At 41.7% G+C, this 23,672-nt stretch overlaps 1 protein-coding gene across 5 annotated transcripts in view; it reads right to left on the bottom strand.

The window, feature by feature from the left end:
* LOC132789343 (teneurin-m) overlaps window positions 1–23,672 on the bottom strand; it is a 145,276-nt gene that overhangs the window by 10,760 nt on the left and 110,844 nt on the right. Inside the window, exons 3-9 of one of the 5 annotated variants that reach the window (XM_060797300.1) lie at window positions 6,391–7,035; window positions 3,647–5,461; window positions 2,712–2,995; window positions 2,156–2,567; window positions 1,520–2,065; window positions 1,254–1,461; window positions 185–211 (exon numbers count right to left, since the gene is read on the bottom strand). In XM_060797300.1, coding sequence (XP_060653283.1) covers window positions 185–211; window positions 1,254–1,461; window positions 1,520–2,065; window positions 2,156–2,567; window positions 2,712–2,995; window positions 3,647–5,461; window positions 6,391–7,035 — 3,937 coding nt within the window. The remainder of the gene's footprint in view (window positions 1–184; window positions 212–1,253; window positions 1,462–1,519; window positions 2,066–2,155; window positions 2,568–2,711; window positions 2,996–3,646; window positions 5,462–6,390; window positions 7,036–23,672) is intronic. The other 4 variants (XM_060797302.1, XM_060797301.1, XM_060797303.1 and 1 more) reach the window with 4 other exon arrangements.

Consider the following 23,672-nt stretch of genomic DNA (forward strand, 5'->3'; position numbering starts at 1 on the left):
TAACTAACACAAAATGCGCTTATCAAAATATATTCTACTTAAATAAACCAATCGAAAATAAAGGAAATGAAAATGTACCAAACAACCACTGATAATTATGTTAGTAATCAGAATTTAGTATAAAGTAGTAGTATTTTTTTTTAGTATTTTAGTACCGGTTTTTCGCTTGTTGTTTTTGGCTTACCTTGCATTGAAATAATTCCAAAAAATGCTGTTAGTATTTGAATTTGATTTACAGCGAGAACAAGTAGCGAATGGAATTCGTTAGTTATTTGCAAAGCATTTGGAATTGGTTCGATTCATTCGAGTTTGTGTGTGTTTTTGGTTTTTGGATGGGAAATTAGTAGCGAGTAGTAGTAGCGAGTAGCAGTAGTAGTAGCGAGTAGGAGGAGCGAGTGGTAGTAGTAATAGTAAGTTATTTTTATTTATATTTCGGATTAAAGGGCACGCGTGTTTGAGAAGAAAAAAGAGCAGAGAGAAAATATTTGAATTAGCATGGTTGTCTAGAGTATCTTTCACTAGAATTTGTTTGTGTTATGAAACCCGTCACAAAATACAATTGATTCCTACATTCTCTTCGTTTCGATCATTTGCCGAAATCCTAGCAAAACCCTTCACAAGAACCCTTGAACTTTTGTTTGTTATATCGGATAGTTCTGGACAATTCGTTTGCTCGGCATCAGTTGTAAGCAGTAAATGGGATTGGTGATTGTGATATTCTCTCCTTGTGAAAGGCATTCTTAAAATTAATACTTAAACTAAGCTACACCATGATTAATATAAACTAATTAACTTAAATGTAAGGAATACTTAATTTGAAACCTTGTACCTTAAAAATGTTTGATTTGATTGGATTTGTTTAGTATTTCTTTTTTTTTTGGGTAAGTTTTTAAACAAAGGACATATAAGGATTTATATTTACAAGATTTAGATTGGGATTTTGATTGGTTTTGTGTATGGATTGTATATTTTTATCGGGATTTGTTTTAGACGAGGGCACGAAAACGAAAAACGTAAATATTTAAACATATAAAAATATTAATTATGCAAACTATTTTGATTATTATTTGATTGGTTGTAAGTACGTATATATATATATATAGATAATCCAGCTAAATGTTTTGTATAATATACAGGAATTATTATTTTTATCTGAGCTCGTTGCCAATTCAGTAAACTGACTTAGTCAGCAATTTTCACTTATTTTTTTGTTCTTGACGAATTTAACTAATTGGCTACAAGAAAGCACCTACCTCTCGTTAAAAGCTTCCAGTTTGGCGTAGTTTTGCAGACTGCTCTCGTCGATCAGGAACTTCATGCGCTCAAAGAACGAGGCGGTAATTGCTGGTGGCTGCTTTCTCAAGAGCACATCAATGGGCTTGGGTGCGGAAACACACAGCTGGGAGTTCTTACAGACGTGGCTGGCACAGCACTCGGGATCTTCACAGTCAACTAGGCCATCTGAGTGAAGAATAGCAAATTTAGCACGGTTCAAACGGGAATTAATATCCAAACTTACCTTTATCATTGTCCTTGCTGTCGCCGCAGTTCAACTCCAGAGCGATGCCACAATCGGGTCCATCCCAGCCCTCGTAGCAACGGCATTCCCATTGTCCTTCCCCACTGACTCGACATTGGCCATGTGCCGCACAACTGTTGGGACAACCCTCGATGGTGCAATGCTTACCATTCCAGCCGGTGACACAAAGACACGTTCCATTCTTGCACTGACCATGCTCATTGCAGCGACTGTCGCAGAGTCGTGTATTGCAATAATCTCCGCCCCATTCGGGATCACAGGCGCAAGCATCGCCCTCGCAACGTCCATGCTGACCGCAGTCGAGATCGCACAGCTCCTTGGAGCAATCGTCGCCACTCCACTTGCTCTCGCAGGTACAGGTCTGTGTGTCAAGATCGAAAGTGCCATGGCCCGAGCAGTCGGGTAAGCATTGCAAAGCATCCTGATCCATGGTGGCACAGTCCACGCCCTTCCAGCCCTTCTTGCAGATGCAAGTGCCGTCAGCGCAGAAACCGTGTCCAGAGCAATTCGGATGTGGGCAGTCCACTGTGAAGAGTAAAGAAAATTTTAATTAGCATTTATTTATAAGAAGAAGGGTATAAAATTGTCTGTGGTTTCAGCTAAACTAAGTTCTACCTTCTTCGCAGAATTTGCCCTTGTAGCCGCGCATGCATTGGCACTTGCCGCTAACGCAGTGACCATGACCATTGCAATCAGCAACTTCGCATTCATCGTGGCGCAGGGAGCATTCCTTGCCCTTCCAGCCGGGATTGCAAATGCATTCGCCATTGGTGTAGTCGCCATGCTGCGAGCACAACACTGGACAAACACTTTCACTGCAATCGTCGCCACCAAAACCGGGATTACACTGACAATGCCCCAGCAGACACTGTCCATTGCCGGAGCAACCATTGGGACAGTTTTGTGTCATGTCCTCGGCAATGGCTGCATAGAAGGTCAATTCCTGCACATCCCCATCATCGTTGTAGAGCGAAACGAACCAATGACCTGGTTCCATGTAGCGTGTGACTTCGCGAGTTATCGAAAGCTGCAGTTGGGCAAGCGATCCATGAATGATGCGTGCGATGAGAGTGTGTGGCACATAAAAGAGTGAAAGGTGAGAGATGAACAATTGAGTTAGTCAAGGCATTAATAGACATCGATCGATAGTGAGCAGCGGCGTTTTACTTACGTGTGCCGCTCGTGCGGTGCGTGTGCTCACACTGAAGCCACTCAGCACCTCCTTGAAGTGATATTGAGTGTGTGTGGGTAAAGCATTGCGACGCCCATAGACACCAATGGATGCACCTCGCGGTATGGTATAGTCGAACTTGACATACGCCGGTTCCGATTGATAGAATTGCATGTTCCAATAACTGTACGGTTGTATCTCCTTTGTCAACTTCTGGCCCAATGTTATCTGGCCGAAAGTGGTGCCATCTGGTGGAAAACTACGCGCTGGGAATGTGCGAGCACCTAGTGATTTGTTTTGGGATTTGGAGCAAGCGCAATACGCGGCAGCAATGTGTGGATGGATAGACAAAAACAGAACAAATGTTGGGTTAGTTATTGCAGTATTAACTTACAACTATAATGTGATTTTTATATAGTACATGTACATAAATTATGATGAAAAGTGGATGATGGTTGACATAACTTTCTATTTACATATATAATTTATAACCTATTTAATGATCCTTCAGAATAACAACAGATTCGAGAAGATATTTTTCAGAATGAGAAAGAAGACTCTAAAAATTGGATCTTCAAAGGAGAAATGAGCTAATTTTGTAAGTTCATTCCCTTAATACCCAGTGAGTGTCGATGACAATGCTGTAGATTTACAAAGCCAGATGTTGATGCCATATATTCATGCTTAAAGACAATTTATACAGATGCCAAAGTATGAAATAATGACGAGGATTGTCAAGGTAAAAATGAAGAGGTTTGTTATGAAATGTTATGTATGAGTTTAAATAAATATGGCTTAAAATATAAATTAAGATTGGAGTTAATAAACTGTGCAGCACTTGAGTTAGTCGATTAGTCAATTAGTCATTTAGCTGGGGTCAGTTGTAAGCGGTTGTTGTAAGTGGTGTTAGCTGTGTGAGCAGACAGTACAATCACCTTCCAGTATGAGTATAGGCATTACATCGGGGCATGCAAACTGTTCAGCAGTGCGATCAGTAACAACGTCAGTAGCATTGTCAGTAGCAGTCTCGTTGAAGGAGTTAGTAGTTGTGGCAGGTGGTGCAGCAGTGGTGGATGCAAGTGGACCCATCTCAATGTCATTCACATGATCTTCCTCAACATTATCGTTAGCATTTTCTACGCGCATCGAGTCTATGTCTAGTTCGTTGTCTTCGCTCTCGACAGGCAACGGAGGCAGGCAACTGCAGGGACAATCGGGCATGCGGGGAGGTGGCTCCGATAAGCAGCTGCCGACGTTATCAATGTTGTTGCTGGGTTGCTCTTCGAGCTGTCTATGTTCATGTGTCAGCAGCTGCTCCACATTGTGGGAGCCACCGCCTGTGGGCACGGCAACGTGAAGTGTGTAGATGGAATCGCTGCCATCATCGGTGGCAATTGTCAAGTTGACCAGTATTCGCTTGCCAGGCTGATCAATGCGTTCGCTGACATATGGTTTCAATGGCGTCAAATGAGCTGCCTGGACCACATCCTGTTCTTGTTCTTTAAGCACCTCATTTTCGCTGGTAGGCGGTGGTGGCGGTGGTGCAGGTGCTTGCAATGGCTTCGCCTTCGCGGGCTGTTCCACTGCCATCTTATAGACGTCCACTTCATTGGAGTGGGGAGCCTCGTCCAATTTGACTATATCGATGTCCTCATTATCGAAATGAGCCGCATCGCTCAACATCAAATCGGACATAGTGTGATTTATGCTCTGCTGCCCCAGCTCCTTTCCTTTGTGCTGCTCATAGTTGTCGGCCAAATCACGCTCATTATTGTTATCATCAGCGACAGGTTTGTTCTCCAACTCAAACTCCGACTCCGACTCCAGCTTCTGTTTGATTTGAAAATCATTTTCAATAACATAGATGGTTGTAGATGTCGCCTCAATCTCCTTCACGCTGCTGCTGCTGGTGTTGATTTCAACAATGTCATCGTTGTCACTTCCCAGCGACATTGTCGTTGTCAGTGCTGAACCCTCCTCATTCTCATCTTCATCTTCATCCTCAGCCTCAGCCTCAGCCACCCTGCCGCTTGTGCTCTTGCTTGCGCTGCCACTGTCACTTTGATTATACTCATCAATAACAGGAGTAATGCTGCTTGCCTCAGTATCTGATTCAACTTGAATGTTATCGCCGCTGTTGGTCTCTGCTTTCAGTTCAAACTCCAGCTCCATCAGCTCTTGCTCCAGCTTCCGTTTGGGCTTAGCAAGCATTTTACCTGCTTTGGCTAAATTGCCGTTTAATGATTTGCCAAATTGTTGCCTAGTTTTAGGCGCTGGCCGCACTGTCGTCGCTGCCTTCAGCACCACGACATCGTCATCATCTCCATAGTCATAGTCACTGATGTCGTCCACAAAGGTATCATCATGCCTTGTATTCAATATTCCATCGATTTTGCGCGCAGCTTCAGCGTAATTGCTTTCCTTGGCACCCGCTGTGCTGACAGTTGACTCAATGTGCTTGTGATGTTGTTGCTGCTCAGTAAATTTCTCAATACTTTCCATTCTTGGAGCCGTGGAAGCCAAATACTTTTGTATATGAACTCCACTTGGGCTTGTAATTAAGTCGCTGAAACTTTCAGCGGCTTCATCTTTGTGTTCATCCTCAGCTTCATCCTCATCTTCATCCTCGTCTTCATTGCCATGCCAGTGCATTAAAGTTGCGGCATCGCGACGTTGGCGACGCTGCTTCTTCTTCGCAACAGCAACCTTCTTGTTGACAGCCAGCAGCGTTGACATTGCTTGCCGGCTTGCTACAGGTATGCGAGCTTGGATGAGCGAAATTACTTTGTACCGTTTTTGTGGTTAGCTAAGTACTATGTATGTATTTACTACCCCATCACACACAAACACCAAGTTGTTACCATCCCCCAGTTTAAAACCCATGCGTGCTCAAATTAAGTATAAAATGTTTTTTTTGTTGTTGTTTAACGAGTAATTCAATTCAAGCAGTCTCAAGTTGTCAGAAATGTTCATTGCATTTTGATAGAAGCATGTGGATTAAGCTGACAGGTTGCTCAGCCCAGCACCAGGGAAACAAGGAAAAAGGACAGCAAAACAAAAAGGGAGAGAGAGAGACAAAGACAAAGAGAGTGAGGGTGTGTCAACATTTGACAGCCTGATTGCCAAATGTTAAGTGTCATGCGTGTGTCCTGCGGCTAAAAATATACTGATCCAAATGTAAAGTCTTTCCTTTTTTTTACGTTCCTTTTAAGTGCAAACCTAGATTCACTTTTTTACTTCACTTGACTCTTTTTTTTTGCATTTGCATTTCTCCGCAAGTCGAAAGAAGAAGAATAATAAGCACAGCCAATATAATATTTGGCTGCCATTTAGACATTTAATGAATGCAATACAATGCAAATGGAATTTAAATAATCGAACTTTCTGGCTAAATCCTCGCAGCAGCAGCAGCAGCAGCAGCGTCTGTCAAATGCAAAGCGTAGCAAAACTTTTAGCTAACAATCTAAAAAAAGCGAATTCAGAATACTAAAAAAAGAAAAAAAAAATAATAAAAACTTTCTGTCCGCCGCCCGAGGGCACTAAATGCCTCTCTATTTTCTGCCAGTCGCCTTTATTCTCTTCCTCTTTCTCTCTCACTCGTCTCTCTTTCTCTGGCTTTTGTGTCTTAAGAAACTTGCGAAAACTCATTTAAAAATAATTAAAACTTGTGCATAATTACCTCCATTATTGGCATTCGCCAAGGATGAGGACAATGAAGTCGATGGCGCCAGCGACGACTGCGACGAGGATGTTGCAGTGGCAGCCGCTGCAGATGAGGTTGCCTCAGCCGAAGCGGATGTCGACTGTAATCCCTGCGCTGTCCCACTGTTCGATGTGGCCGTCGTCACGGTTGCCGTCGATGTCCCTCCGCCGCCGCCAGATCCACCACCCTGGCCTTGTATAATTCCAATTCCTTGACCATTTTTCGCGCGAACCGATGCATTATGCAGCTTGGATAGATCAGTGTTTGTGCTCTTCGCGGCCGTAACCTCGGCCGCCTCGTTGCCGACGAGCACGGTGCAGGGAGCCGTGGGTGACCATGACAGTTTGCCGGTGCTGGTCAACAGAATAAGAACAATGCAGAACAGTGCAACGGCTGAGAAGGCGACAATGCTCAGCCAGTTGGCTGAGCACCAGGCGGGCAGATCCTTGCGAAAGTTCATCGGCGCCGAGTAATGATGTGTGGGCATTCCGTTCATGCTCCTGGGCGGCAGCACCGGGCAGCCTTGCGTGCTGCGCTCGTAGCCCCCTTTGAGTGTGTCTTTTGTGGGTGTGGAACAGGCCGATCCGCTCTTATAGTCAATGGGTGAGCCCTTGTTGATATCTAAAGGAAGAGAAGAGGAGAAAGACACATCTATTAATTACGTACAAAATCTCAGTCGAATGGACAACATTGAATATCATTAAAATCACACCTCATGCTGACCACGTTGTCAACCCTCGAGCTGAGCTGTGGTTGTGCAGTGGAGTGACGACACTATTGTGTTTTGCTTATCGCCATTTGGCGAAATTTTCATTTGTGTAAAAGGATTTGCACAGGGATAACAAACTGACATTCAACATAACCTCAAACAAACGATGGCAAAACACAGCAAAATCAAGAGAATGAAACGAGAAAAAAAATGAATGAATGAATGAATGCGCCAGCGGATGAACGAATCAACGGGCGAACGAATGTTGTAAGCAGGGAAAATGACCAGCGACAATGACGCTGGCAATACAAAATACAACAAAAAAGCAAAAAAAAAAAGAACCGAAGACAGAAAAAAAGGGAAAAAAAGATGGCCAACAGCGAGGGTAGTGAAGTGATGTGAAAAAAAGGGATTCTCTGTTGACAGTTTGGGGAGAGGTTGGACACAACTGGGGAGTAGTAACAGCATAAGTTGAAATCATTTGTTGACGCCATGATGATAATTCGATTATGCGACGCTGATGTGCAGCGGCCAAGAGTGTGGGGAGTGTTTAAATAGAGCCTAGGGCCCAGTCACTTGGGGCAGGAGAGGAAATGACATGAATACCATGTGAGATGTGTAGCATTGAAAGTGAGATGTGAAAACAGTTTAAAAATAATATTGTATTTTTAAAGGTTTTCCCCCATTCAAATGCGGTTTAAAGCCATTTTCTATAGCAGACAGCTTGTGCTTGATGTGCAGCGTGTGCAAAGCAGGCAGCTTTCAAGTTGATTGCATCGCATGTAATGATGTAGCAGTCAGCTTTGATTAGTCAACTGAATGGGTAATTTTTTGATCTAACGCGTTTGCATTTGTGTTAGTGTGTTACTGTTTGTTTGCCAAAAAGAAATTATCTGGCGACGCATGCCAGACTCGGTTACACATGGCGTGGCAGACACAGACAGCGAGACAGACAACGAGACAGACAGCAGATGGAGACACAGACGAGAGAAACACAAACATGTGTCGCACATATACGCATACATTACATATGCATGCATGCACACACACATACACATATGTGTATGTAAATATGTGTGTGCGTTCGTTAGCTGTGTGACAAACGCTCGCTCTTACGAAAAACTGTTGTAATTTCTGGCAAAAGGACCTCTGGCCGCAGAAATAACCTCGCATCCCCATCTGCTCCCTCTGCTTTCTCTCTCTGCTGCTGCCCCGGCTAACCGCTTGCCCAGATGAATCTTTACACCAATGAGTCAACGAGCTGGGCGACGCATTCCATGGGAGCATCGAGCGTGGAGCTCGTAGCTCGCCACCACGATTTGCCGTTGGGTAACCCAAAATGGATTTGGTCAAAGCGTTTTCACTAAGTATGTACAGTATGTGTGTGTGTGTCTTTTAGCTCCCTTTCCTTTACCACTCGCTATCGCAATGATAGCGTGAATAATGTCTGTCATTTTTTATATACATATACTACATGCACACATATGTACATACGAATGAGTGTGTGTGTGTGTGTATTAAAGATACCCATTAAGCTTATACGAGATGTTAGATTTATTTAATGTCAAGATCCCCTGTCTGGGAGGGAGATGCTTGCTTGCTCTGAAGGAATGCATAAATGTCCATAGATCCGCAGAGACATTTGTATTAGGGTCCAAAGGTTAAGCGTTTCGTCTCATTTCTTGGCTAGTTGCCTCGTTTAGGGGGCGTGCCATTCTAGGGGCGATTTTTATGACTAAAACGTGTTACGATTCAGGGGGATGGGTAGGTGGGAGGTGGCAACGACTCTGAGTGAGGAGGATGCGCGTCTATATGCGTGGCCGAGTGTGTGTGTGTGTGTTTGTGTGTGCGGGTGTGTTTGAATAATTAACGAACGCATAATAGCAGTTGGTTGTCGGTTGTCGGTAGTCGACTTGGTGCTGGCAATCGTTGATATAAATTCACACAAGTTAATGGGCTTTGGGTGCTTTTAAAAAACAGGACATTGCCATTGGGATGGTGTGAAAGCATCGCCCCAGCCAGATACTGATGGGGGAATAAAAGTCCTTCCTTTTTCCCTTACGGTCGGTAGCCTCATTAAAGGGAAATGGCAAGCGCCCTAAAGTATGCTAACGTAAATGCCATAAAGGAAAAAATGAGCAATTCAACCGATTTATTGATCCTGATCCAACTAAATCATCAATATACCGAGAGAAAGAGAAAAAGAGAATGAGAGAATGCTTAACGGATTATTGTTTGCGTATTTATGCATTTAAATTAGTTTGATAAATTGACTGCTTAATTGCATTTAATCCATTCGAAAAACACATTTGATGTGCTGCAGGTTAGAGATAATATTGCTGTTTTTTTTTGGGCGTTTTTTCCGGATTGGTCGGTTGAATGTGTGTAATCTTCACATTTATCTATTAATTTTATTGCAATGACATTTTATGCAAAAATTGACAGGAATGGACATGAATGGACAGGCTGTTGTGTGCTCGTTAAGCCTGCGGCTGTTTTATGAACCCAAAAGCAAATCGCTTAAATTAAAACAACACAACAACAGCAGCAGTCGAAAAAGGGGCGTGGCAACAAAAGCAATAAAAATAGTGTGGTGTACGCAGCTGTCCGTAATGGTTATTGTATAATGTGCACACCACTTTGTGTGTGTGTGTGTGTGTAGACTCAACCCCTGCATTATTATGTGGCCAACAAGCTGACACACACAATAAGAGTGCGAGGCTTAGGTCTCCCCTAAGCCAAATGAGATTTATGCTGCGTGTAATTTAACATTTTTAATAATATTAAAATTACAAATTTATATTTTATGTGCATGTGCATGTGTGTGTGTGTGTGCCAAGGTGTTGTTGTAGTCCAATAAACACTTTTGGGGCTCCGTTTTAGCTATTCCCAGCTAGTCTGCTGTTGGGGAATTCGTAAGGAATTTCTCAAGGGAACGAGAACGAGAACCTGAATCCTGTTTAGATTAAACTGAGCTCTTGCTGGGCAGTTAAGAGCGCTCTCGTTACGTTTTCCGTTTCGTCAATTGTGTGTTAAGTACTTTTGAGTAATTGCTGGACTCGTGCAGAGAACGAGAGAGAGAGAGCTCACTAAGTGAGCCTGACTAAGGCCAATTTGCATAGTCGTTAATGAACATTTGCTAATATTATAAGCACTAAAACAGAGCAATAAATTCAAGCTGCCGCTGCTCCTCCTCCTCTTGCTCCCCTTGCTCCCTTCGTACCTTTCCCTAGGCGCCGAAGCGTGCGACAATCAAATAAAAGTACATGAAAAACACATAAAGGGGTATTCGGCGTTCTCGGTTTCGTTTTTTGCGTACTTTTTTGTTGCTGGTTCTGTTTTTTTTAATGGTAAAGCGCGACGATTTCTCGAAACAAACAGGTGATTGCGCGAGAGAGAGATGAGGGCAGGAGGCAGGCTCACGCTGAAGGAAGCTCCCGCCATGTTGGTAATGGAGTTTGCAAACAAACATGGCCGCCGGGGAAAAATCACATAATTTACACGTTTGCATTTAAGTATTAAGTGGGCAAAGAAGTGAGCGAGAGAGGAGAGCGATGCGGGGGTGGTTGGCAAAGTGTTTCGTTTACTTTTGCTGCGTTTGTGTGCAAAGCTCAGCAATTGTGTGCGCGAGTGTGTGTGTAAGTGTAAAGGAATTTAGGCATGTAGAACGATTTTGGGTTCGCCATGTTGTTGGATTTTATGTGCGAAGGAAGCAATTTTTGGGGTCGACTTTATTGCCCCTGTCGACGCGACGCTCTGAAGCAGTTGATGTTGATTTTAAAGCGTTTAATGGTCGCGTTTTGTGTGCTGGAAATTGAAAATGAAAATAATGAAAGCCAAACGCAGCGCAGCACAGAGCGCTGTAGACACACATGTATGTACAAAGTGTTTGGATTTCCAGAGATTTGCTCAAGCAGAAGGAGCTGTCATAAAAGGGGTTTGCCAGCAGGGCTTATGATGGATTGACAAAAAAGGGCTGCGCAGCTGCAGCACTACAAAATAGTCGAGGCAATCAAAGTGAAAGACAGCTTAGAGAAGACCCTTAAAAAAGGTTATAGTATATACTCGGTGTAGGCTTCGCACTAAGCCCAATAATCACTGTCTTGTAATTACGTCGACTTAAGTGGCCAAGCAAATTGCGATAGGCAATGCTTCGCTTGCTTTTCTCTTTGTCCCTCTCTCTCTCTCTCTCTGTATCTAGCTCTCTCTCGTTCTCTCTTCTGCACGCGTAATCAAAAATTCCATTTAAAACTTTAAACTCATTACTAAATGTTTAATGTGCGCTCATTTCGCGTTGTTGTACAATAAATCAACAACGAGCAGCGGCAAAAAGAACAAAATGTTGCAATTTGTTAGGCCGGGCACAGACAACAACAAAAACAAGAATGGAGAAAAAAAAGAGGAGTATAAAGAACTTGGGTCTTCTAACGATGCGGCAACCTGGCGAAAAAACTTTTGGCACGATTTGCATGTAAATTAATTGCCATTGCCTTGGAACTGTCGCAAGGTTCATGGCGCGCGCCTGTAGCTATGCAACGTGATTTTTTTTTTTTGCTCTGCCGTGTTTTTTACGAGTCCTAAGCAACCCTCAAGGCACACACAAAGACAAAGGCTGAGACTGAGACTGAGACGAAGACTGAGACTGAGACTAAGACAGCGATGGAGTTGGAGTTGGAGATGGTGAAGGGAGAGTTTTTGCCACCGCCCACAAGATAAGTCGTATAAATTATAGCAATTTAATAAGTTTTAAATATACGCATCCGGTTCGCTGACTGCCTGCCTCTGCTCTCTGTGTCTGTGTCTGTGCCTGTGTCTGTATGTTTACATGCCTTCACCCTCTCCGCATTCGAAGAGATGCCCGGAAAAACTTGGAAATCTTTGCAGCAAAGTTTGCGCGACCTCGTCTCGGGGGTTGCGACTCGGGTGTTTTGTTTTTCGGGTGTTCGCTTTCGCTTTGCAGCTATAACTCAAGACAAAAATTGTTGCCGATTAAAATTGTCGGTTGGGCATTAATTTTATGTCACGATGCGCTCGCTCTCTTTCGACGTGGCCAACGTGCCGTGTGATAAGGTGGCGAGTTCTTCTTCTTCTTCTTCTTCATCTTTGTTGAGGGGGGTGCGTGCTTACCTTTTGTGCAGACAATTTTCAGTTTGTTCTCGCACTAAATGAGTTTATGCAAGTGTGAAAATAAGTCTTTTAATGGCCAACAGGGGCTAAACTGAACTGGCATGGGGATAGCTTTGCCTCGCTGGCTGGCTGGCAGCACTTTCCTTCACAGTTAATGAGTTAAAAGTGGAAGACGCGGCACGTGGATTACTCGTTGCCTCTGCTGCCGTTGCTGCTGCCTCATTCAGGTGTTGTTTGGGGCAAAAACAAAACTTAATTTGTTGTTGCAGGTGAGACGCATAAATTATTTGATAACAGTTTCAGCTCGCTAAGTTTTCAGCAGCGTCCGTCGTTGCCTTCGCCTTTGTTTGCCAAGTTAGTGCTCAGCTTTGGAGCGTAGATACTATATAGCTCTGTTTACCGTTAGCCGCTTAATGCTGCAGCTTATCAGTGTAGGGCTTAAGCTTAGTTTATGTATTTTGATTGTTTGTCATGGCTAAATATTATTTTTGCTAACGTTTAATTAAAATCTTCGTTATTAACATCGTGGACACGTGGAAATTGCTTGTGCTGGGCACGTGCTTGAAATTTTCCAAAACATTTTCGACATTTCCATTACCCCATGGGCCAATTGTGGACGCTGCCAGCAACAAAAAATTTCTATTTCTATTTGTATTTTATTTTTAGTTTGTGTGTGGCTGCTGCATGTAATTACAAAGCAAAACTTTGCCATATAATTTTTACAAAACTCAAAACTTTTTCAATAACAAAATTTAAAAAAAAAAACAGACATGAAATGAAAAGAATAAAATAGAAATAAAAATAAAAATAAACGAGTGTAACGGCACAGAAAGCAATGCCAAAAAGCAACTGTAAAAAAGTTTGCAATAAAAAACGCCAATGGCTAAAAGCGACCAGAGGACACTCACATGGCCAAGGCGGAGCTGGAGTTGGAGGCGGGGGCGTGGCAGGTACGTGCGCTGCCTGCGAAACGCAAATGTTTAATAAACTTTTTCAAATAAAAATTTATCTACGTTGACGTGCAATTTTTAGACTAATTAAACCGTGGCACATTCATTGAAATCGGATACACACAACGAGAGTGAGGGAGACGACAATAGAGATGATCTTTTGCTGCGTGCTTTTTGTAGCATACTTTTCAGCGCCTTTAATTGCACACGTTTCTTTCTGTTGTTGTTGTTGTGCAGTGTTGTGTAGTGTCTTTTTTAAATTTAATTAGCTCGCATTGCAGCATCATAATTCTGTTGCTGCTGTCGGGGTATCGTTTGTCAAACTAATGGCAATAATTGCGATAAAGCCAGCATTAAATAACACACACTTCGATAAGTACACACGGCGTATTTTTTTATTATTATTATTATTGCGAACACAGGACAGAAGACAGAAGAGTGTGGAGCAGGGTATTTTAATAACGAATTTAAATAAAGTGTTTTCTTCACTGCTGTTTGTTGTTGTTAGTGTGGTGTATTGACCAGGTAAAATAAATGCAGGCGGCTGCCTTTTGTTTTCGATCTCGATTTAATGAACTGTAAAGCGCTGCCATATTTATTGCATTTGTTGTTTGCTGTTTTTCTCTTTTTTTTTATTCTTCCATGTTTTTTGCCTTACTCTCTGCACTTTTTATGCAACAATTTTGTTGTTTTTATTATTATATATACGTACATACATATATTTTTTTATTATTGTTTATTTGCGCTGTTTTCTGTTTCGGTTACTGCGTTGTTGCCTTTTTATTGTAATTTTAATGCATTTAATTTAAATTACTGCAAGCGTCGATTTTGATCATCAATTTCATAATTTTTTTGCGCCGTTATTGTTGCTGCTGCCATTTCGCTGGCGATTTACATTGCGGTTGGTGCCAGCATTGGCAGCCACTCGCCTGCCTATTTTATAGTCAATAAACATTGTCAGCGTTATCGCAATTAATTGAAATTAATGTACACTCATTGTAATAGGCCATTTGCGGCTTTAACATTTCCCAAACTCAGTTCCTCACACCCCAGTTGTAGATGTGCTTTATATCTGAGGCTGAGTGTCTGAGCAAACTCAAATATAAACTATTAATTGAAAGTTTAATTAAAATACTGCTAAGTGCAACATGTTCTACACTTTTTATTTTTTTTTTTTGGAAAATTGAATTAATTGCCTCTGACCAGCCAACAAATTACGTGGTGGGCAATTGATGCTGTCGAAACGTCAACGCAGCAGACGTCGCAACACGAATTAAACAAACAACAGCGAGAAACCAAACAGACAACAGCAAAAGTCAACTCCAACTGCAAACTGCGCTCATTACCATAATTATTAACACAAAAAAAAAAACAGCTCGAATAATGCCGAATAAAAGTTGAGGTGAAATGCAGCAACAGCAGTAGAGATGATAGCTGTCAATTGTTGTTGGGAGGAACGGGGAGGAAGTTCGTTCCAAGTCGGATTGGGAGCTTGACATTTAATCATTAAGCGGCGTCACGATGTGTCGTCATGGCGTTAATTATTGTCGCGTAAAAAGTGATTTATATTAAAATCAAACCACTTGTAATTTTATTATGTTTATACACATTACTTAAGTGTGTGTTGGTGGTAGTTGTGTGTGTGTGTGTGTGTGTGTAGTTGGTTGGTCAACGCGCAACGCAGCCATTAAAGTTGGGCAGCCATTTTGTCATAAAGTTTGTGTTAATTAACGCACACACAACCGCGAAAACATGGCGCCCACTAAAGTGCCACTACACAGCACTCACACATACACACACTCGCACACTCGCGCACACACACATATGCACTTGCATGCATACATTTGTGGAGGCACTTGCAATATTTAAATTCAATTGCATACTTTCGAGCGCTCGTCTGTTTGCCCGGCCACACGGCGCATACTTAATGAACCATGTACTCGTTCCGTTGCATATTTTATTTGCTCTCTACACCTCCCCCCACTCCATGCTGTATACTGCTGCTCTGGAAAAGTGCGCAACGCTTTTCCAGTCTCTCATGTATGCATAAGTACAACGCTGAAGCTAATAGAAATGGCCAGTTAAGCGCGACCAACAATTGAATTGCCATTACGTTTAAAAATACATTCATATATATATGTATATATATAAACAAACTAAGCGAAAACAATAAACAATAAATTGTTTTGCATATTTTACTTATTTTGTATAAATAAATAATGTAAATACCCCAAGCTTAAATACCCAACAACAACAACAACAACGCAAAAAAAAAACCAATCAAAAATATTCATTTTGATGGCACTTTTCAAATTCAATTTACACACTAAATGACGGGCAGCTCAGTGTGACTTAAGCTTCTGTTAAACAATTGCGAAAATCCGGAAAAGCGCTTTTTTGACTTTGCGCTGTCAATTAATGTGCTTTTTAATAATATTTGCCATATATATTTTGTTATGCTTAATGCGTAATGCGTTTGCCCTAAAATGTGCCACATTATTTATGTATAATTATGCCAGATTTGTTTTTTTTTAGTTTGTTCGATGTACGTTTGCACATTTTTGTGACATTTAATTGTTTTAATTATATGCAACAGCACCATTAAACATATCGCTGGACATTATGAAATTTATGAAATTAATATTTTTGACGCAATTACAACATAGTTTTAGATAGAGATAGTAAGGGAGAGAGAGAGATAGAGAACAGCACAAAAACAAGCCAAACAATGCAAATGGCAATTGGCAAATTGTAAATTTCAAATTGCAAATTGAATTAAATTCACATTCGATAGATTTAGTTCACGTTGTTGTTGTTGTTTTCATTCCGCTCCATATATTTCATGAAATTATGATTGCGAAAAAAAGATTGCATAATTACTTTTAATTTGTGGTTTTTTGTGCGCCTAGCTGCCAATAAATAAATTAATGTGAAATTATTAACTGACAAAATGTTAAAATTATGACAATTTATTTGCGCATAAACTGACGCCGCCAAACAGGTCGAAGTTTACGACAATTGTGGCCAATAAAAAGGGCTAATAGCCGATGCAGATGGGGTAAAAGGGAGCACAAGTGTCGGCATAAATAAATATTAATAAATGCTGATTAGTATTTGCAAATGTCACCCAAAAAAATTAACATTTAAGCTGATAACTTTAAGAGAATTTTATGTGAGGGTAGTTTTATACCCATAGGTATATTTTGCATTCTATGGTATATCTATATCAATATACCAAATATAGCATTTTATATAATTTCAGTATTTTTTCGGGTATGTTAGTTGGGCATATTTTGCACTTTATGATATGTTTTTAATATACCAAATATAGCATTTGGTATATTTTTTAGTATTTTCGGTTATATTTATTGGGTATATTATGCATTCTACGGTATATTTTGACAGCAATACTATATTAATATACCAAACATAACATTCAATAAATTTTTAGTATTTTTGTGGTATATTTATTTGATATATTTTAAAATAAATCAAATTTTAATTATTCACAATGCATAGCGGGCATCTCACAGTCGAGCTTGTTCGGAAGTCAACTAACTGCCCTCTCAATTCCATTTTGGAGTTGCACTTTAAAAGCCATTAAAATGGCAAATAGGCTGCGCCCGCTCGCTCAGTCTTGGCTGTGTGTGTGTGTGTGTGCCCAAAAAAGGGGGACAGAGTCTGTTAATTTCATCAGAGCTACTGGTAATTGCGTGTATGCCATTGCAGTGCTCCAGAGCGCAAGTCAAAACCGTGCAGGACAAACGAAGTCAGACAGCGAAAGTCCAACGAAACGCGGCATTCGCTTTATTTTTTTTGGTGGCTGCGTTGGAAAATATGCACAGTCAAGGGAAGCGAAGTGGATAAAAGGGAGGGGAGAGACTGTGGATACCATTGCTGCGACTGGCTACAATTTATTATATTAAGTATTAATGTTGGCTATGATGCCGTCGCACACACTGTGCGAATGCTTCTTGTGCGTAGACGAGGATGTTGTTGGGTGTATATGCATAATCCGAAAGCCAAAAGTAATTATATTAAGTAATTGATGAATTTGCCTTTTTACGCGGCGATGGCGGTGGCGGTGACGGCGGCGGAGGCAGTCGCAACGCTTTTTGCCAAAGGCCAAACCAATCCCCCAAGCAACTCCCTGTCTCGACGCAGTCGACAGACGCATTTATAGTTATCACGCAGGCAGACACACAAACACCAGAGGAGGGATTGACTGCTATGTGTACTCGTATATGGCCAATGCCAGACAAATGGCAGACTGACTGAGTATTTGATAGTCCTGGACTGAACTGGAGTGACTATCGCAGTTTTGGGCTTGGCCGTACGGGTGAAATAAAACTTAATAAAGCGGCAAATAAAAATTTATTGTGTGTCATTTTAGGCGCACTCTGTGCGCACTGCGACAATGACCGATAATTTTGATTTGCGCACACAGATAGACGTCAATTTCCGGGGAATCCTGGCTGTTCTAAGGCTTTAAGAGAGCTTTTGTCATATGTTTTTCAAGATTTATTTGCCTGTTTAAATTTAATTGAAATAAATTGCTTTGCTTACGGGGATATGCACTCTTACTTTACTAAGGGATGATTTCACTCGCATGTCGTCTCATTTGACTGATTGGCTATAAACTTTAAAATAACCCATGGGGGGAGTGTTAGTTTCTGTTGTGAAGTGATGAATGAACTATCTGGCCACGACACGCTTCCTCACTTAGTCTCCCATTCACATTTCAGAACTTTTCCGATTGAGACTCATTAAAAAGCCAAAAAGGAGTATTACAGTTTTCTTCTTCTTATTTTTTTTTGATAATGGGCCATTTCATGGACACTTATCGAAGGCGTTCGAAACAATAAATGTCTTTTCGATGGGGGAGGCGCAATTGGCCAGCCTCATTATGGTCGCGAAAAAGGAAAGAAATAAGGAGAAACTTTCAAAATTTATTATGTCCTCCATTTCGATATTGGTCGAAGCAAAAACGAAGCAAGCCACGATACCAAAGTTTATTACTCAATTACAAAACCATCAAAATAAAAGCGAAACGCTAGAAACGAAAGATAAATGAAATTGATAAGCGCGTAATTTATGTTTGGGATTTCGTTTTATACTGTCATTAACGCACAGTTGCCACGACTTTCTGGCCATTCTTTATTCGCCATTCCATTTCAATTCTGTTTCTGTTTCTTTTTCTTCGTCGAGTCGAGTCGTATTTTGTTTTTGTTGTTCTTTCGTTCGGATTGGATTTAAATTAAAGACTGATAAAGAGAGACAGCTAGAGAGAGAGATTGGTATCGGGTTGACGTATTCCATCAATAGCTATTGACTCTAGCTGTTGACTGTCATTGAGTTGGGTATGCGTTGAGTTAATGATGCGGGTGTGTGCCAGGATGTTATAGTTTCTGCCACTCAAAGTGCAGAACCCCCAGACCTCAGACCCTTTTGACCCAACTCTGCGACATAATCGATCAAAAAAGCATTCGCAAATGGCATTTCCAGCTAACCAAAGGTAGTTTGCTTTTCGCTTTTGGATGGCATCGCGTGGATTTGGGAGAGAGAGAGCATTAAAGTGCCTCGACGCGCCCCGCATTTTGCCAGCATTATGCATAAATAATTTTGTAGCAGCATCAGGAACAGGAACACAACAAAGGATTCGCTTGCTGCACATATAATGAAATATTGAAACATGAAAATTGTCAAAAACAGCGACATCAACAACGCGGTGAAGCGGGGCTGTGCAGTGCGGTGCGGGGGACACACACACATTACCTGTCAGGCCTGTGCGGAAATGAAATTTTGCAATGATATCAAATGGGACAAGTTGAGAGGCAGAGAAATGCAATTCTCCCTGACTGACAATTTTGACAATTTTTGTTATGCAATAAAAATGACGATATGCGAAGGCTGCAACGATGTGTCAGGTGTGTGTGTGCGTGTGAGTGTTATACAAACTGTTATACTGCGGCTTTGCTAATTGCCAATTGACGAATGCATTTCCATGCATTTTCTAATGTTTGCCTCTAATGCATTTTACGATCTCTCTCTCTCTATCTTTCGTTCTGCTGATGTTCGATTAATTAATTGTGATAATCGGCTGCCAACAGCGAGCGTGGGCGAAAACTGATTGAAAATCATGAAAATGATGGCAATAAATGCATGCAAATGTAATTGCTTTTGGCCATTGTGTGTGCTGCTCTCAGTGTGTGGCTGATTTGCGATGCCAAAAACGCTGCTGGTTGTGGCAATTGTGGTGCGGTGTATTTCGGTGTTTGGTGTTTGCCACCCTCGCTGTTGCTTCAACTTCAAATTCATTAGCGTCACGTCTGCGCCGTTAACACCTGTATCCAGGCATAGAGTAGCGGCAGGCTGAAGCACTTTAGCTGCTGAGAAGACAGCACTCACGAAAATCCACTAAATCAATTCAATTCAATTACAAAACGTAGCTTCCCCACCATCTCTTCTCTCTCCCTCTTTCGCCCTCTGTCAATTAGCGGGCTGCCTAAGCGGATACGCATTTTATGTAGCATACTTTTGGGAAAGCTAAAAAATATATATGTATGTATATATTGGCCTTTAATCAACGCAGAGCTTAGCGGCTGATTGGATGATTGGATTGCGGCTGCCATCCAGCTTTATAAAAAAGCAAGAAAAAGCAGGTAGGGGAGAACTGCGTTTTTATAATTAAACGCAGTCAAGGCAACAACAAATCAAATCGTCGACAAGGCGCCAGCAGTTTCTAAATGGAGCACGAAGGATAAGTGAAGGTGAACACAAAAATACAGCGAAAAAAACGTGCCTTCAAAATTAGCAACGCGCACTAAAAACCTCTTCAATTGTGGTAATAAATCTCCAAGCATTTGCTTAGCTCCTCCGCAGCTTTGGCTTTAAGTAATTTCAATTTCATTTTCTCATACAAAAGTAATTAGAGGCCTTGACGTTTCATGTGCAGACTTCGTTTTTTTGTGTCGAGTTTAATTAAAATGAATTTTATTTTTTGCGCCTTTTTTCTTATATTTATTATTCACTTTTTTCTACTTTTTTTTCTGTGTCAGCGATTGCCGCTGATTGTGATTCCTTCGTGGCAGGCCGCGACGACGACGACGAAGGCGTCCTTCAAAGTGTTGCGGTAATTAAAACGACATTATTCAAAGTTACAAATTCGAAAAACAGCCGCAACAAAAAAAAAAACAGACTTTCCAAGGCAAAATGGTTGGGTCAAAGGCCGTTATCGTTGTTGTTTTCGCCCATTTTCTTGGCCAACGCGTGCCTTCAGATAGGCGTTTATTACTCTCGCTCTGAGCTAAAGCGGACTATCGAGATGGCAACAGAAGAAAGAAATTGCAATGGATAGCAAAAAAGGTCTGAGACACGACACTGGGACGGAGACTGAGACTGTGAAAACCCTTTTTGCCAGCGCACGTTTCCCGCCTTTTGGCCCTTGGGCTGACACAATGCCAAGACACAAGGTGGGTGCAAAAGCCTTTTGTGGTTAGGTAAGAAATCAAAAAACGATTAGTCTAAGATTTTTACCCTGGCATGCCAGGCATGTCGTAGGCGTGAGTTTAGGGTTTGGGTTGGGGTTTGGATTTGGGCTTGGTTTTGGGTCAGAGGCGTTTCCTCTGCACGCCTTGAAGAACCACTTCAACTTTCAAGTTATTTTTCTATTACATTCATTTCTTTATTTTGCAGCTGGACAAATTTAATCACACTATCTATCCGCTGCACACACTAACATCTAACAGCTATTGTTGTCATGCGGTTCAATAACCTTTTTGTCTAGTCCAGAAATCCATTAACGCGCCAACGACTTGATCGATTTTCAATGGTTTTATTTAAAAAAAAACCTGAGACTAACAAAACGAATTCCGGCCCGTTTGGCAATCACAAAAAATGCACAAAAGTGTGCTATAAAAAAAAGTGCAGTGAATGAAAAGAGAGTTCGAGATGGGAGGAGAATGGGCGCTGTCTACGACTATTTTTAATCACTTCAACAGTTTTATTGTCTGCCGGCTAAGAGTAAACGCACTGACAACATTTAATAGATTGCCACCCGCCCGACGTCTGCCACAGAAATAGGCTAGCAAAACAAACAAAAAAACGAGAGAGAAGAGAGTGAGAAAAAAAAACTACTCGCAAAGTGTAAACAAAGAACGTAAGGCAAAAAAACATAAAATGAAAGAACTCGTAAACGTAGACAAAAGACTAGGTGTGCAGACAAGGGGGCAATAAGGGGTTAACTCGCAGTGTGTGTGTGAGTGTGTGAGAGTGTGTGAGTCAGCCGCCTGCTTGGCTATTGACGGCGTTGAATGACTCGTCAGGGGCGGTATTTATGAAGATATTTCACTGCAGTTGCTGATTATGCCGATAAGCATGAAAGGCGACAAGCGAGTAAATCTGCCTAACCCCCCGTCCCCCCCTTTGCAACCCCCCTTCGAAGGCTGCATATCAATGAGGTCTGCAAGGGGTTAAGTCAGGGAAAAATGCCAGTGCATGCTTTTAGGCGCTGCCATTGCCACGTTTAAAGGCATTTCCAAAGCCTGTGTCGTGCGTCATCGTCTGCGACTTTTCGTTCGTTCGTGTTCTGAGCTCTTCTGACTCGTTTTGCGTGTCTCCAAGTGTTGTACATTTGCATTTTGTTTTGCGCAAAAATAGGAAAATAGTTTTGCCCTTTTCGTTATGAAAAGTTGCGAGTTGCTTTCTTCTTGTGCCGCATTTTTAGACGCTTATAATTGCTCCATTAAAATTTGTTTATGGCCAAAGTTTATATGTGACAAGTAGGTCGTGTTGCTGCCGCTGTTGTTGCCAGTAATTAGAATGTCAAAAGTTTGCCTTTTTTGCTATTTTTGGACTGCCATCCGTCGAGTGGATTATTCGCGAGTGCTTGCATGCAGCAAGTTACGCGGAAATGAGCGAAACTTTCGTCTTTCGTCATAGTTTATTTTGTGCTGTCATTAACAAGGATTCGTTCCGATTCAAGTGAAATGTACTTTATGCACACACACATACTATAACAAAACCACACACCCACATTCGCACGTTTACCTCGATTGACAATGATTGAAAGCTGAAGCTGAAGCGCAAAAACCGATTCTCGAAATGTAGCGCATCATTTGTTAGATGACACATGGAAAATGTTTTGCTATTCTGTTTTTTTTGTACCCATCACCATCAATTACCGAAGGTCGGCACAAGGTCAGGTGACCCGACCTAATGGCTTTTTATTTTTAATCTATGCTTCTTCTCCTCTGTGGTGGGGCGTGTCGCATCCGGCTGCCTTTTATTTGTTTGATTTTTTAGGGAAATTTAATATCTGGTTTGGCGTTGCACTAAAAGGTTTTTCACGGCCTTTTTAATTAGACTTTAAACAACACACAGTGCACACACACACACACACCACAGTCAAACACACACACACTCACCTCCTTGGGGCCAACCCATTTTTTGCGCTTTGGTCTTTCCGTCTCCGTCGCCATCCTCTGCGAATTGCGAGCGTTTGCGATTTGCGCTTGATTAAATTCTAATTATAAATCGTGCGTATTTTCAGCAGCTACCTTTCCCTTCCCACCCCTTTGACCCCACCGGTGTGTTTTCCCCTTTCGCTTTTGCTACTTCCACTTTCCACTTTTTGCTTTTTGGCCGTTTTCGCTTTTTGTTTACCATTTTCCTTGATTTTTACGACTTTTTAATGATTTTGACTGCCAGTCACTCATTTCGCCACGTTGCTACGAGTAGCAAGCCCCCTTTCTCTCCTTCCCCCTTCCCCCTTTCCCTAGCTCCCTCTCTCTCGCTTTTGCCGTCTCTTTCTAGCTTTCGATTTCGCGCGCTGGTAACAATTTTTCCAATTTTCTTCGACTTTTGCGTTCACGTTTCGACAGTTTTGGGTCCTGGTTGAGTTCAGCTTAGTTTTTCGGTCGGGTCGTCTTTGCTTTGGCTTTGCGTGCAATTTGCGCCGCCCTTTTGTCTCCTCCGTTCGTCCGTCTTCACCAATTGCCGCTCCCATTTTGTTTACTGCTAATGCGACTTTTAACGCTGATTAATGTTTTTTCTTCCTTTTTACCTTTTGCCTTTTTCGGTTTGAGTTTGAGACGGAGTTTTCGTTTTTGGTTTCCCATTTGGCATTCGTTTTTAGTGCTCTTCCATGGCTTGCATGTCAAGAGAATTACGAGCATTGTTTCTGGGGGGCGCTGCGTTTATTAAATTCATTAAAAATATCCATTTCGACCGCAGCAGCAAATAACCACACTACTAAAGCAAGAGAAGAAGCCAGAGCAAAGTACATTTAAATACAATATTTGCCGCCAACAGGCAAATTGTTTGTTGGCTGTCACATGTCAATAAAATTAACACTTGAATGGCAAAAAGCAAATGTACACAGTGAGAGAGAGTTCGTTTGTTCAAACAGGCAAACAGGCAAACAAACAGACAGAGAAACAAACAGAACAACATGGCAACACAGCAATAATATA

The sequence above is a fragment of the Drosophila nasuta genome, chromosome 3 (assembly GCF_023558535.2).
Source record: "Drosophila nasuta strain 15112-1781.00 chromosome 3, ASM2355853v1, whole genome shotgun sequence".
NCBI lineage: Eukaryota > Metazoa > Arthropoda > Insecta > Diptera > Drosophilidae > Drosophila > Drosophila nasuta.